At 38.8% G+C, this 14,049-nt stretch overlaps 1 protein-coding gene across 4 annotated transcripts in view; it reads right to left on the reverse strand.

The window, feature by feature from the left end:
* MYPN (myopalladin) overlaps positions 1-14,049 on the reverse strand; it is a 127,057-nt gene that overhangs the window by 36,835 nt on the left and 76,173 nt on the right. For all 4 annotated transcript variants that reach the window (XM_078434313.2, XM_060642605.3, XM_060642606.3 and 1 more), the window contains 4 exons: positions 12,222-12,245; positions 8,752-8,868; positions 7,894-8,266; positions 82-672 (listed from right to left, as the gene is read on the reverse strand). In XM_078434313.2, coding sequence (XP_078290439.1) covers positions 82-672; positions 7,894-8,266; positions 8,752-8,868; positions 12,222-12,245 — 1,105 coding nt within the window. The remainder of the gene's footprint in view (positions 1-81; positions 673-7,893; positions 8,267-8,751; positions 8,869-12,221; positions 12,246-14,049) is intronic.

Here is a 14,049-nt window from a genome sequence, read left to right on the forward strand (position 1 = left end):
CCTGTCCCAGACCAAGCTATTGTATACATAAATCCTTTCTTTAGTGACATCGTTTACATCAGAAACCTTAATGACACTTACACGGATGGTGCACTTCTAGGCAGCCCCATGGCATTGGTGGGTGGGATGGCAGGGAGAGAAGGCAGAACGGAGCTGAGGAAAGCCACTGGGTTCTGAATCCGGCTGGTGGGAGAGACGGGAGCTGGGGAAACACAGCGGGGCTGAAACTGGTTTCCACTGGAGATGGCAAATGTGAGTGGCGGTTGTGCTGGCTCTATTGGAGCTGGAGGGGGTGGCTCGTTTTGGATGGAAACTCCTCCTAGAGATTTGGTTTGCACGGAGGGGTGAGAAACTAAGAGGCTTTCTTTGCTCACTGTCCTCTGAATGGTTTGAGGAGTGCTGCTCAGGGTGAACACTGGAGAGCTGGAAGGGGACACAGTTGCTGCGGTGGTATTTGTAGAGGGGAAGAAATGCTTTGGCCGGGCCAAGCTGAAAGTCTGTGATGAAGGGGGCTTCACCTGCTTGCTGGACATTGTCACCGCCGGGGAAGCAGTGGAGTTCAAAACACTCATGTTGAAAGGAAACTCCTTAGGAGATGAAGGAGATGGGTTTTGCAACTGCTGTTGTTCCAGTAAGACTTGGTTGTGAAGCTGTTGTAGCTGGCTGGAATCACTGCACACAAGAATAGGGAAAGACAAGGGAAATCTGTCACCATCGGCCTCACCCATCAGAAAATGCATAGACAGGCTGTTTACAACTTTATGCTGATTCAGAACCAGAGTTGCCAGAAATAAGCTAATCAATTCCTTGTGAGTTGTTTCTCCTTTCTAAATCTGTTTTGTTCTAAGAAGGGAAAGAACCACCACAATGCACAACTCCAAAAGGCTTCATTCACATTGTAATCTCTGTGTTGTGACCCTGCAACATAGCAGCCCAATTTTAGAATGCTTACAAATCAGAAAAAAGAAATAGAAACAATGGTCCTCTGTTAGGAGTGCCTAAACTTCTGATAGGAGCAGGCTGTATCTCAGCTTTGGGACAGAAGACAGTGAGCTACACACTGATGTAAGTAACTGAATGTGTTGTATTCTTCATTTTGCCTCATTTTAAAACAAACCTTAATAAAGCCACAGGATGTGTCTTGGTGTTTCTCATCCTCTCTTGACAACAAAGCATCATAGATAAGGTGACCATATGACCCGATACATCCTGGGCAACCTTGGTTTATGCCTGTTTTCCTGGCATAATCATTAATCGTGCTCTTTTACTCTCAAAAATAGCATGGTTTTAACAGTAGATTATATGGCCACCCTAAAAATAAACATTGCCTTAGCCTTTTCTTGTTCCTAAGAGGACAAAGAAGATCAAGCCGGGAGTACTTTCTTCTTTTATAGGAAGCTGAGTCACAGAAACATTATATGATTTGACTTAGGACTCACAGTCTATTTAGTCTGTCTTAACAAAATGGTTAATTATTTTTTAAGAAAAAAACGGAAAATGAAAATCTCTAAAAATTGTATATGCATAGAGCCATCAGGACTGCTAAACTTCTGGTTAGAAGAATTGACTCTCGAGCGAGTAACCATAGGAAGATCCACAAAGGAGACTTTGGTGTCCCAAGTCCACCATGATTTTATGTTCTTCGGATTTTATGTTCTATGTTCTGGAACATAGAAGGTGATCTGCTGAACATGAGATCTATTAAAAATGAAAGGTCCTGTATTTTCCTACCGTGAGGAAAGCCAATACCAACAGCAATAAAGTTGAACCGGGAGGTTCTCCAAACCTTGTTTTTTTTTTAATTATTGGAGTTTAAGACCTTTTTCCTTCTTTTCATTAACACTTCTGATACACGATATATGGAAAAGTAACTTCACAAAACAGAGTCCCATCTGCTGTTAGATGCTACATACTGTGCAATCCTTTGTTCATCTATGAAAATTCTTGTTTTGAGTTAAACTAAGAATGCAGAAACATTAGCCACTTGGCACAGTAACTTCTCTCTCTCCTTTTTAGAAGTGAGTATATAAGCTGAGAGAATAAAGCAATATAATTAAAAATTAATTAAACCTTTCCATTTCATCATAGATGATTCAGGCAATCAAGAGAAGCAGAAATATCTTTGTTAGATTATCCTTAGAAAATATAAAATATATACAATTAATATTGTTTCTGTTAGTGTTAATTTTCCCAATGGCATGAAAATACAAAAATCTTTACATTTTTAATAGAGATCATATTTGTCAGGTCACATTCTGTGATTGCTATAGTCTGAAGATAATGCTATATGGTTTTCAGGACATCTCTGCATAGAGTAGTCTAAGTAAATTTTAGCCTTATGATATTGCAGAAATATTTTATTGTGGTTACAGAAATAGAAAAAGTAGTATCTGACAAGTAAGTAATCTTAGAAAGATGATGATGATAAAAAGGGGCAGGAAGGCATTTGGTATTGATTGATTCTTATTTTCTTTTTGTTCCCATTGAATAAAAACTAAGAACCAGATTTTCACTTTATTTACTAAAAAAATTTTTTTTAACATTTATTTATTGTTGAGAGATGGAGCATGATCAGGAGAGGGGCAGACATAGGATCCAAAGCGGGCTTGGGGCTCTGAGCTGTCAGTGCAGAGCGCAAGGTGGGTCTTGAACCCACGAGCTATGAGATCATGACCTGAGCTGAAGTCAGATGCTTAACCAACTTGGCCACCCAGGTTCCCCCAGCTTTTCACTTTAAATAAGACTTCCAATGGCATGTTAGCCTTTATCATTCAATTCAGTATATTGGGTTATAGAGGGCCACAAACCTTAAACATAATGATATGTGAGATACACTGTCAAATTGTTTTGATTATCTACGTTTTGGGAAGAATTCATTTGAGAATAATGTGTCTTTTTGTTTGAACGGGGTTTTTCTCATTTTATTTAAGGTCTTGTTTCAGAAGGGATTTAAAACAGCTATTTGGATTAGCTTATTCATTACATCAGGTGTCAATTCCATTATTCAATGAATGTTTATTGAATTTTCTGTGTTTACTTTGCTAGGCACTTTAGGAGATATAAATATGCCCAAGATAGTATGAGTTATTCAGGGCTCAAAAATCTTACTCTACATACATATAACGTAAATAACCACTGGTTATTTACAGATAACATGTGGAACTTACCTACTGCTTTAATAATGAAGGTACAAAGTTCAATGAAAGAATAAAGGAAGGGAAAATTAATTACAATGGCTACTAGTTCTAAAATCCTGAGTAACATCTCTAATTCAGAGTAACAACCTGTCGTAATTGCTATATGCTCAGCTGCTCTTTTGTTGTTGCTAATGAGGATTTTTGAAGTCAGGTGTAAACCCAAGCTTTCTTTTATTAGCTTTCAAGCAGACATCAAGCTTTCTTGTACCCAAGCAGATCTATCAGCTCTCTTGGGTTACCTGTAAATATCTTCTCTTTGCCACAAAATAATTTAAACACAATGCTCAAGAATATGGTTTCTGCAGACAGACAGACTTAGGTCCTAATCCTGGCTCTGCCACTCATTATCTGTGTGGCTTTGGGGAGTTTCTACATTTTTTCTGACCCCGATTCCCTCATAAATAAAACAGGAATAAGTAATATCTCAACATTGTTGTGAGAATTGATAAAGCACCTAAAACATAGAAGTAACCAATAAATGATGGCTATTCTTTAGTTTCTGAACTATATGTATCAATTTCAAGATTCGTAAGAATGAAGATTAGAATTTCAGATTTGTAAGAATGCTTCCTGTTGTGGTTTCTGGGATACAAAAGAATTTCTTAGGGGTTTTGAACTGCTGAGATAAAAAGGCTTAATGACTAAACAACAACAACAACAGAAAACTTGGGATACTGTATCAAGTACTTTTGAAAGCAATTTTGGAAACAAAACTTTCAGGCAGTGTGTGCTGGACGGGGCTGGCTCTCGATTGTTCTGGAGAGCAGATTGTGCACATCTCATTCCAATTCCCAGTTCAATGACCTTGCTTTAGCAGCCTGAAATAGAACATGGTGGGAGAGAATTGGCAAACGCTAGAAATCAGGGCTTTCCCGTCTCCATCCGTCGTTAAAACATTTGCCAGCACATCACTGATTAGGATAACTAATTCTGAGTAAATATGTCTCTGCAATTGGCTTTTAGCTGTGTTTTTACCAGTGGCAACTAAGCTGGGAGAATCACCAAGAGAATCACCAAGAGACAAACAAATCTCAATGATTTAGACACCATTGCTCAGAGGGTCAATCGGCCGGGGAAAAGATCCAGGCCTAGTTATTATTATCTTTTTAAATAGGTCAGTTGTTCTTATCTTAAACTTTAGTGAGCCTCAGAAGCCTCTGGAGGGCTTGTTGAAACACAGATTCTGCCCTCCTTGCCCCCACACCCAGCTTCTGATTCAAGGCTGGAGAGGGACCTGAGAGTCTGCATTTCTATCAAGCTCCCAGGTGATGCCAGTGCTGTGAATAGCAAGGCTCTAGGTGGTTCTTTTTTTTTTTTTTTCAATTTTTTTTTTTTTTAACGTTTATTTATTTTTGAGACAGAGAGAGACAGAGCATGAACGGGGGAGGGTCAGAGAGAGGGAGACACAGAATCTGAAACAGGCTCCAGGCTCTGAGCTGTCAGCACAGAGCCCGATGCGGGGCTTGAACTCACGGACCACGAGATCATGACCTGAGCCGAAGTCGGCCGCCCAACCGACTGAGCCACCCAGGCGCCCCTCTAGGTGGTTCTTATATGCAACCGGGGCTGAGAACCACTGCTTTAAAAAAACACTTTTCTTCCAAACATAGGCTTTTCCAGTACATTCTGATATTTGTCTGACATTTTACTCACTTTAAATGTTAATTATTGTTGTTTCCTGAGTGTGGTGGGATGTGTGTATGGGGTGGGGTGGAAGGATAAAGGGTTGTAACTCAGACTCTCCAACTTTGGGTCAGTAGTTTCCAAACTGGCTGAACATTAAAATAGTCTGTGGAGGTATTCTGATTTAGTCGGGATGGAAGGCATAAATATTTTTTAAAAGCTCCACATTTTATCTAGAGTGTAGCCAGCATGAAGAATCACTGCTCTAGACAGCTTGAATTCAAGTCGAAAATTTCAAAGTCTGAGTTATTTAGGCTTTGAAGATACAGTGTTTAAAAATGACAGTTTCTCTTTATTTTCCAGTTTTAATATCTGTAGGAATTATGTCTATTTCCTGTATGATGGCAAATTGAAGGAACAAACAGAAAATTGTATCCTCAAGATTATTCAGAGAGTCGATACATTTTATTGCAAAACCTAAAAGATTAAAACCAAAGAAGTCAAAACCAGTAAGAAAATATTGTAGACACAGGTGCACATGAACATATATATTCATACCTCTACGAATACAAGCCTCACACACAATTAAGAGAAAACTTAAGGAAGGCAAAAAAGATTAAAGAATTATATAGCCCTCAGGACTTGATTTATAGAGGGTGTTACTACATAACTTAGTAGAAAGAATTATTATATTTATTGAAAGTCTCATGTGGCAGATACTGCTGACTGACTACTTAATTCTTCCCTTTGTAAAAGAGCTTGATTTTATTCAAGGAGGCAATATATGCAGCCAAGGACTACACTTCCTAGTCTCTTTTTCAGCTAGTACACCATGTGACTGAGTTCTGGCCAATGAGATGCAAGCACAAGATTTTGGGTAAGACCTAAGAAGGTTCCTTGAAAGAAGTTTGACATCAGGACTTCACCCATTTGCCCTTCTTGCAGCTTGAAATCAGATGTGATGACTACACTATCAGCCACCCTGGACCATGAAGGGATCTGGAGAAGAAGCCAGTGCTGAAGGTGGCAGAGCAGAAGACAGGAGACTGGGTTATCAATGACTATGGAACCACTGTAACAGCCCTAGACTGTTCATCTAATTCCTTTATTTAAGAGAAAAACCCTCGGGGTGCCTGGGTGGCTCAGTCAGTTGAGCGTCCGACTTCAGCTCAGGTCATGATCTCGCAGTTCATGAGTTCCAGCCCCGCATCAGGCTCTGTGCTGACAGCTCGGAGCCTGGAGCCTGCTTCAGATTCTGTGTCTCCCTCTCTCTCTGCCCCTCCCCCGCTCATGCTCTGTCTCTCTCTCTCTCTCTCTCTCTTTCTGTCAAAAATAAAACATTTTAAAAAATTAAAAAAAAATTTAAGAGAAAAACCCTCATGTATGTAACCCACCATTTGTTTGGGGTTTCTGCAACATGAACCTACACCTCGTCCTAACTGACATACCTAATAGCCCCTGAACAGTCTCCGGGTAAGAGCAGATCCTACAAAAAAGGCAATCCCCAAGGAAATTGTTTTGGGTTACCTGTTCCCAAAACTCCCTTTTCTGAAAAATTCCCCCACTCCCCACCCTGCTGCCCTTCACAGTTCTGATTCCATCCATTTGACTCTTCTTTTCTCCAAACATAAATCCTTTGCACCTGATTAGGCTGGATCAGCTGGTATTTGGAATTGAACTGCTATGAACAATTTAATTAGCAGTAGAACTTGACATAAATTGTAGAATGGGACATGCCATGATGGGCCAGGTATGAATTGATGAGTCTCCCAAGAGAGGATTGGAGAGGATATGCAAAGAAGCAAGGAGGTGCTAAAGACAGAGAATGAGTGGTGGACAGAGCCTTGGGTTATCCTTCTCCAGGCAGGGATTCTCCAGGCTGCCTTTTGTTTCCCATTCTTGCCTATTTCTCTACAATAACCCATTCCCTCTTTTTGTTTCAGTGGATTCCTATTTCCTGTGACCAGTAGAACTTTCAGGGGACAGAGACATTTTTGGATGTGATTTTCCAAGAGGCATGTTTCATAACATTTAATTTCATGCTCAGAATTTTGCCTTATGTGGTAGTGAGAAGAATATAAAACTAAACATGACCTGCTTCCAATGAACATCTTGTGTTTTGCACAGAGAAACTCATGAGGGGAGCACTGTTAGTATAAGTTTTAATGTTGACATTTAAAGGATTATGTAATTATAAATATAATTTTTATAATTTTGACGTGTGGATCAAACAGAACATAGGAGTAGTATCATGTTCTGTGTTTGCTTTATAATGGATAAGCATTAAACATTGCAGCATGGCTTCACTGGAGGCTCTCTCGCGGGTTAGGGCGACAGTGTATCAGTCCCCAATGGGAGTCTGAAGATCATGACTCCTCCATTCTTTCATCCCCATTATATTTATACAAAACCTACTGTGGTCACTACAGCATATCCAGCCATAGCAAAGAACAAGTACTAAATATGTTTTCCATAGTGACTACAAACGCTTTAGTTGAAGCAGAAATGGGAAAGGTAAGAATAAAATTATAGACTATAAGGAATATTAGATGCAAGAAAGGGTTTATAAAAAGAGTGTAGAAGTGCTTCAGCTGGAGCCCTCTAACATTAGACAAACATCTTTATCAGCTAGTTTAGGGGTAACATTAGGTGTAACATTTCTCAAAGGTAGAATATTTGACAGTAAGGATGGTGGTGATAGTACACTAACATTGATGTAAGGATTTATGGTTTGCAAAGCAAGTGTATTTTCCCAGGGTGTCTGGGTGGCTCAGTGTGTTAAGCTGTCTTCAGCTCAGGTCATGATCTCACGGCTGGTGGGTTAGAGCCCCGCTGGTCTCTGTGCTGACAGCCCAGAGCCTGGAGCCTGCTTCAGATTCTGTGTCTCCCTCTCTCTCTCTGCCCCTCCCCTGCTTGTGTTCTGTTTCTCTCTCTCTCGGAAATAAATAAACATAAAAAAAAATAAAGTGTATTTTCTCATTTCATAATTCCCTTTTTCAGCACCATTATTTTTAAGGGCACATTCAGAGAAGCTCACAGGCACCCTGGGTCATCCATTCTACTTCTTACTTACAGTTTGGGTTTGGCCAGAACTGGAGGGGGTTCTTTGACAGGCGAAGAAGGCTCAGGGATTTTTGCTGCCTGTCCATTGAATCTCTCTGGGAAAGAATCAGGCCTTGTCTGGTTGGTGGTCACCACGCCACCCTCAGAAGATGCTTCACTTCCTTTGTCATCTTCAGGCAGGTTGAAGTGCACACGGAGCCCAATCCTCGAGCTGGACCGGGGCTCATTATGGTTTACTAGAACCCCTTCAAGTTTGGGTTTAGGGGGTTGTTCCACAGAAGGAGGCTCTGGGTTGGGTGGGGATGGCTGTTGCTCAATAACAGCCAGGTTGGTGGTGGAGTTGGCTGGGTGAAGAGACCCATTATTTCTGAGGTCTTCATTTCCTGAAAGGACAACAACAGGACCTGAGCTGTTAGCCTCACTCAATAAGACTGAGATAAGATTATAACTGTGAGCTGGGGGCATGTGTCCAAACCAGATGAGTATGCTAATGGGAGAATGCTTGTCAAAAACAATGACCATAATCTGGGGCATTAAAAAATGGTGCAGATACAGGAAAAAACTAAACTAAAAATCTAAGTACCATTTTGGAAAGAATATTCAAAGTTTATATAAGACCAAGGAGATGTTTTCTTAGGGAACAGAATAGATGGCAGTAGGATAATGGATAGTGGTGGTGGTCATAAGTGCAATAAGAAATTGAAAAAATTGGAAATCGTTTAAGAACATTTTCCTTGACAATTCAAATTTCTTTTAGGAGAACCAAGCTAGCTTCATAAGAAAACCAGTAAAGAAGGATAATGCAAACACTCCCTACTCATATTCAAAGTCATGGTCTAAATCGTTCTGGCATTTCAAGGGCCCTTACCTCTTACGTCGAGTTGTGCGATGCTTGACACTGTGCCATATTTGTTGCTCGCCGTACAGGTGAAGCACCCAGAGTCTTCTGCAAACACCTCAGCAATGACCAAAGTACATATCTCCTCTAAATGCCAGTAAAACAGAATGGTTACTCACTCAATTATAGAAATGGAATTACAAAATTTACTGATATCAAGTGATCATTCTACAGAAGTCAATGTAAGAAGTAGATTCTATTAATTGTTTGAAAATAATTAGTCCAATTACCTGATTGAATTGACTGATGAGCAGGCTAAAGTGAACCCAAGAATGTAGAACAAAAAACTTCACATAGACTATTGGCAAGAGGATTTTATGATAATACGATATCTTAATATGTTGTCAATTCTCAGGTTATTTTCTATTTTTTGTCATCAGTCCAGATGACAAAAATAGAACTGAGAAACAATAAACTTAAAAATTACAAGAACAAGTTAGGAGTTAAAGCAGAAGGAGATTTGTGTGAAGTAAAACAATTAATAAAACATTTTTAAATCTAGGACTTTCATTATGTCTGTGGGGAATTTTGCACTGAGGTAATTTTAAATGAAGACCACAACTTTGGACAAGAAATATTTTGCTGAGCTAATAGTAATTAGCTGATGAAGTAGTTTGAAATTCTGTGTGAAAGAAGAGCACAATGCATTTTTTCCCCTTTGCAATGCTATGGCAATTCTTGTGGATTACTTTAATATACAGCATGGACTCCCTTTGAATAACTACAAAAGTGATTCCCACAATGAACCATGTGATTATAGCCTAAAATTATTATGGTTAGATAATCCTTGACAGCTAATGAAGAGAGGTATAAGATGGTACCATAAACCATCGATTACCACTTAGTAGACCTGACACTGAAAACAAAACTAACAAAGCATGGTTGTATTAGGAGGGACAGGAGGTCGCAGCAGACAGTGTTGAGTACCTGCTCCATAGCTCTTCATCTTCCTCCTGACTAACAGAATTCTGGCTTTGTCCACCCTCTTTGAAGTGGTCATGTGCTTCAGGGCAACTTGGCCTCTGCCAGTCTCAGGTGGTGAATCATGATTGGTCATGCTAAGCCAGTCATATTAACTCTATCCTTGCTAAGTGATATCATGCACCACACAATTACAGTCAGTAAAACAGGAAGAAAATCTCTTGGTGAGTTTATAGGAAAGTTTTCCTGCTCTTTAAAGAGAACAAAAGAGAGCATTGTTCCCTATTTTTGCCTGTGCAGTGGGTCATCTGCATGCAATACCCAAAAACTGTGGCAGCTGTCTTGGGTAGATGAGTAAAACAAGGCTAAACCTGAAGCTAGTGGAATGGGAAATGGGCCATGATGGCCTTAGAGATGCTAAATCATCCAATCTCAAGACTGCCATTTCTCAGGGCACCTTGCTATGTGAGAAAATACATTTTTCTTAATGCTTCAGCCACTTTTAGTTAGGTCTTCTTCATCGCTGCTCAAGAATCCTAAATGATGGAGAGGCAAAGTTTAGTTTTGGTGTCTCTCTGTCCTTTTTCTGAGTCCTCGGCCTATGCTTTCTTCTCTCTGTTCCCCTTCCCAAACATTTATACTCTCAGCTTTCAGGGATCACTTTCAGAAAATGATCTGATAAGTTTATTCACACTACACTGTATGTGCCTGATAAAATAAAGTATTTTGTGTCCAAAGGGTATTTGCATATATAAGATGGACAAGAGGTCTCTGGCTATGAAATGTAGACCATGGATCTGGGAAAGGCGGGACTTATTTTGGGAAGGGACCCTTTTGGGGTGACTCTGAAATGATTTTGTGTATGAGATTGCCTAGTGGAAAAGTCTGCTCCACTCTGAATGAAAGTGTCAAAACCTGAAATATTTTCTTTTATCTATCTATCTATCTATCTATCTATCTATCTATCTATCTAAGAGAGAGATTGGGGATGTGTGCAACGGGCAGAGAGAAAGGAAAAGAGAGAATCTTAAACAGGCTCCATGCCCAGCACAGAGTCCAGCTTGGGGCTCCATCTCATGAACCCTGAGATCATGACCTGAGCTGAAATCAAGAGTCAGACACTTAACCAACTGAGCCAACCAGGTGTCCCAAAAACGTGGCATATTTTCAAGGGGAAAAATACCACTTCAGTACAAGCAATGCAACGGTAAGGCTGCTCTGGTCTTTGCTATGTATCCCTAAGGACCTACTGTAGGGCTGTGCAACATGGATGTTCAAGGTCTACTTCTGGAATACCTTTCATTCATTTTTCACAAGAGAGAACTATAATAATAAAATCCCAAACCATCATTCTTTTTTAATTTTTTTTAATTTTTTTTTTATTTTTTAATATATGAAATTTACTGTCAAATTGGTTTCCATACAACACCCAGTGCTCATCCCAAAAGGTGCCCTCCTCAATACCCATCACCCACCCTGCCCTCCCTCCCACCCCCCATCAACCCTCAGTTTGTTCTCAGTTTTTAACAGTCTCTTATGCTTTGGCTCTCTCCCACTCTAACCTCTTTTTTTTTTTTTTTTTTTCCTTCCCCTCCCCCATGGGTTTCTGTTATGTTTCTCAGGATCCACATAAGAGTGAAACCATATGGTATCTGTCTTTCTCTGTATGGCTTATTTCACTTAGCATCACACTCTCCAGTTCCATCCATGTTGCTACAAAAGGCCATATTTCATTTTTTCTCATTGCCACGTAGTATTCCATTGTGTATATAAACCACAATTTCTTTATCCATTCATCAGTTGATGGACATTTAGGCTCTTTCCATAATTTGGCTATTGTTGAGAGTGCTGCTATAAACATTGGGGTACAGGTGCCCCTATGCATCAGTACTCCTGTATCCCTTCCAAACCATCATTCTTACCCAGGGGTACAAATACAATCTAATTCTCCAGGGTAATTACAGAGAAGACTTTCAGATATTTCTGCTGTGGTTTGTGAGTAACTTGTATTTTCTAGAAGTAAAACTTCACCTACTGTCACTCCCATGTCATTTTGGTATCTTCCCAACCAAATCTAATAACATCATGAATAGGTTGCTTCTGCAAATTTCAAAATCTGGTGGGTGAGTTTTGAGCCACATAAGCTGTGAAGTTGGAATTGATCTAGCGTCATGGAAATTGCTCTGCCCAGTTTCGGGAGGTCACGTGTAGGAGCCAAAGAGGGAAAATATTCCCAAGAAACATCCCTCAATAACCAAGAACTAACTGCATTCATATTCAGTATTCGATATAAACTTCAAATTTGCATATGCTCCCCTCCTTTCCTTCTCCTTCAGTAATAGCTAGAGTTGGTTGGAATCTTTTTTCTAAAACCTTATTTTTCATTTTTTTCTTGACACCGGTGTAACTCCAATGTTTTATTATTTATATAATATATATAAAATCACTGATTTATGTGTATATATTTATATGTATGTAAAACCACAGATCATACGCTAACAAATTAAAATGATCTTTACCTGGTTCTGCCATGGATCGCGGTTCTAAAAGAAAAGAAAAATGAAAAGATTCTAAGCATTTATTTTACTAAGAGTCTATATTTTCATCAGAAGCTTCCTATAGAACTTCAGTCTCTTGTATATTCATGAGTGATCTGATAAGGTTAATTTGTAAATGTGAAAGTACAATGACCTAAGCACCAATGACCTCCACAGGGCCAGGGCAGCTGTCACAGCAGGGCCACAAGAGAGCTGCTAACAACATGATGTTGCTGTATTTTGGGACATACCTGGTTTTCACTTGGGACACATAAAGCCATAGGTGAGGAGAAGTTACTGAGTTAGGGTTTTAGGAATGACTTGCTTTTATTGGTACCCATTCAGCCTCATCTGAAACACAAGTTTCAAATTTGTGAAGACTGAGAGCTCATTCTTGGCTTTGGGTTCTCACATCCTAATGAAACATAGACTGTACCTCCTGCTCTAAGGTTTCTAATATTAAGAGCCTCAGGATAAATAACAAGAGGGCAGGGTCTTTGTCTTAGAATTCTTTGACATTCCTGAAAGTGCCAGCATGGTACTGAATACCATGGTGTTTAATTACAGGTATTCAGTAACAGTTGTTAAACTTAGTTATGACCTTCTACACTGATACAACTATTCAAGTTTTTTTTCCTCAGTTTAAATGGTATTCAGATTACATTATCGTTGTTGCTACTGCTGTTAAACTTGACAGCAGTTTGATTCATACATCAGTGATAGGCAGAAACAAATTAACAGAAAAGCAAATAAATTTCAGTGTATTTTGTGACCAAAATGGGTCAAGGTGAAAGCACCACATGATAAGAAAAAGAAGAACTAACCACTTGAATATATAAATAATTCTTACTATAAAAAAGAACAGAACTTCAATATGAAAATAAGCAAAGGATATAACAGGTAATTTAAAAATAAAGAAATATAAAGACCCAATAAACATGAGAAAAAGTTCCACTTCACATCTAATTAGTGAAGTATAGATTAAAGCAATTGTTCCCATTTTGGGCCTATAAAATTAGTGAATATTAAAAAAATGTTTAATATCCATTGTTAGTGAAGGCATGAGACAAATGGCATTCCCATATAGTGCTGGTTGTATAGAATAAATACGGCTTGGACAACACATGTCCCAGTACATTTGGGATAGGCCTGTTTTATTCCTGGAATCTCTGTGTAACTAAGAGCAGTATCTTTCACTTTTTTTTTTTTAATTAAAGATCTTATTTTTAAGTTATTTCTACACCCAGTGTGGGGCTCGAACTCACAACCCTGATATTAAGAGTTGCATGCTCCACTGACTAAGCCAGGTGCCCCTCTTTCACTTCCAAGGTGTCCCAGACTGGACGATCTATTATGTGATTATCCTCAATTTGGTTCAACCTTTTGGCATGGCATTTTGGCAATATACATTGAAAGCCTAAAAGAGGTGAATTTATACTAGCAATTCTAGTTCTCTTTATTCTGTAGATACTCACAAATATTTTCTGTTACATGCATTTAAGCAGTCTATAAAATTAAAAATTTTTGAACAATCTAAATGTTCAACAGGAGATTAAATAATATAAATTGATTGTACTGATTTATTTTATTTATTTTTGTACTGAGTTGTTTTTAAAAGAAAGTATATTTATTAACATGAAAGGATGTTCATGAAATGTTGAGTAAAAAATCAATTTACAAAAAAGTATGATTTTTTTATTTTTAAAAAACATATGCATGGAGAAATTTGGGGGGAATATACAACAAAATATTAATTGGGTTTAGTTCAGAGGATTATGATTACAAGTAATTTTTCTTTTATTCTTTTACT

Source organism: Panthera onca, chromosome D2, assembly GCF_046562875.1.
Source record: "Panthera onca isolate mPanOnc1 chromosome D2, mPanOnc1 haplotype 2, whole genome shotgun sequence".
Taxonomy (NCBI): Eukaryota; Metazoa; Chordata; class Mammalia; order Carnivora; family Felidae; genus Panthera; species Panthera onca.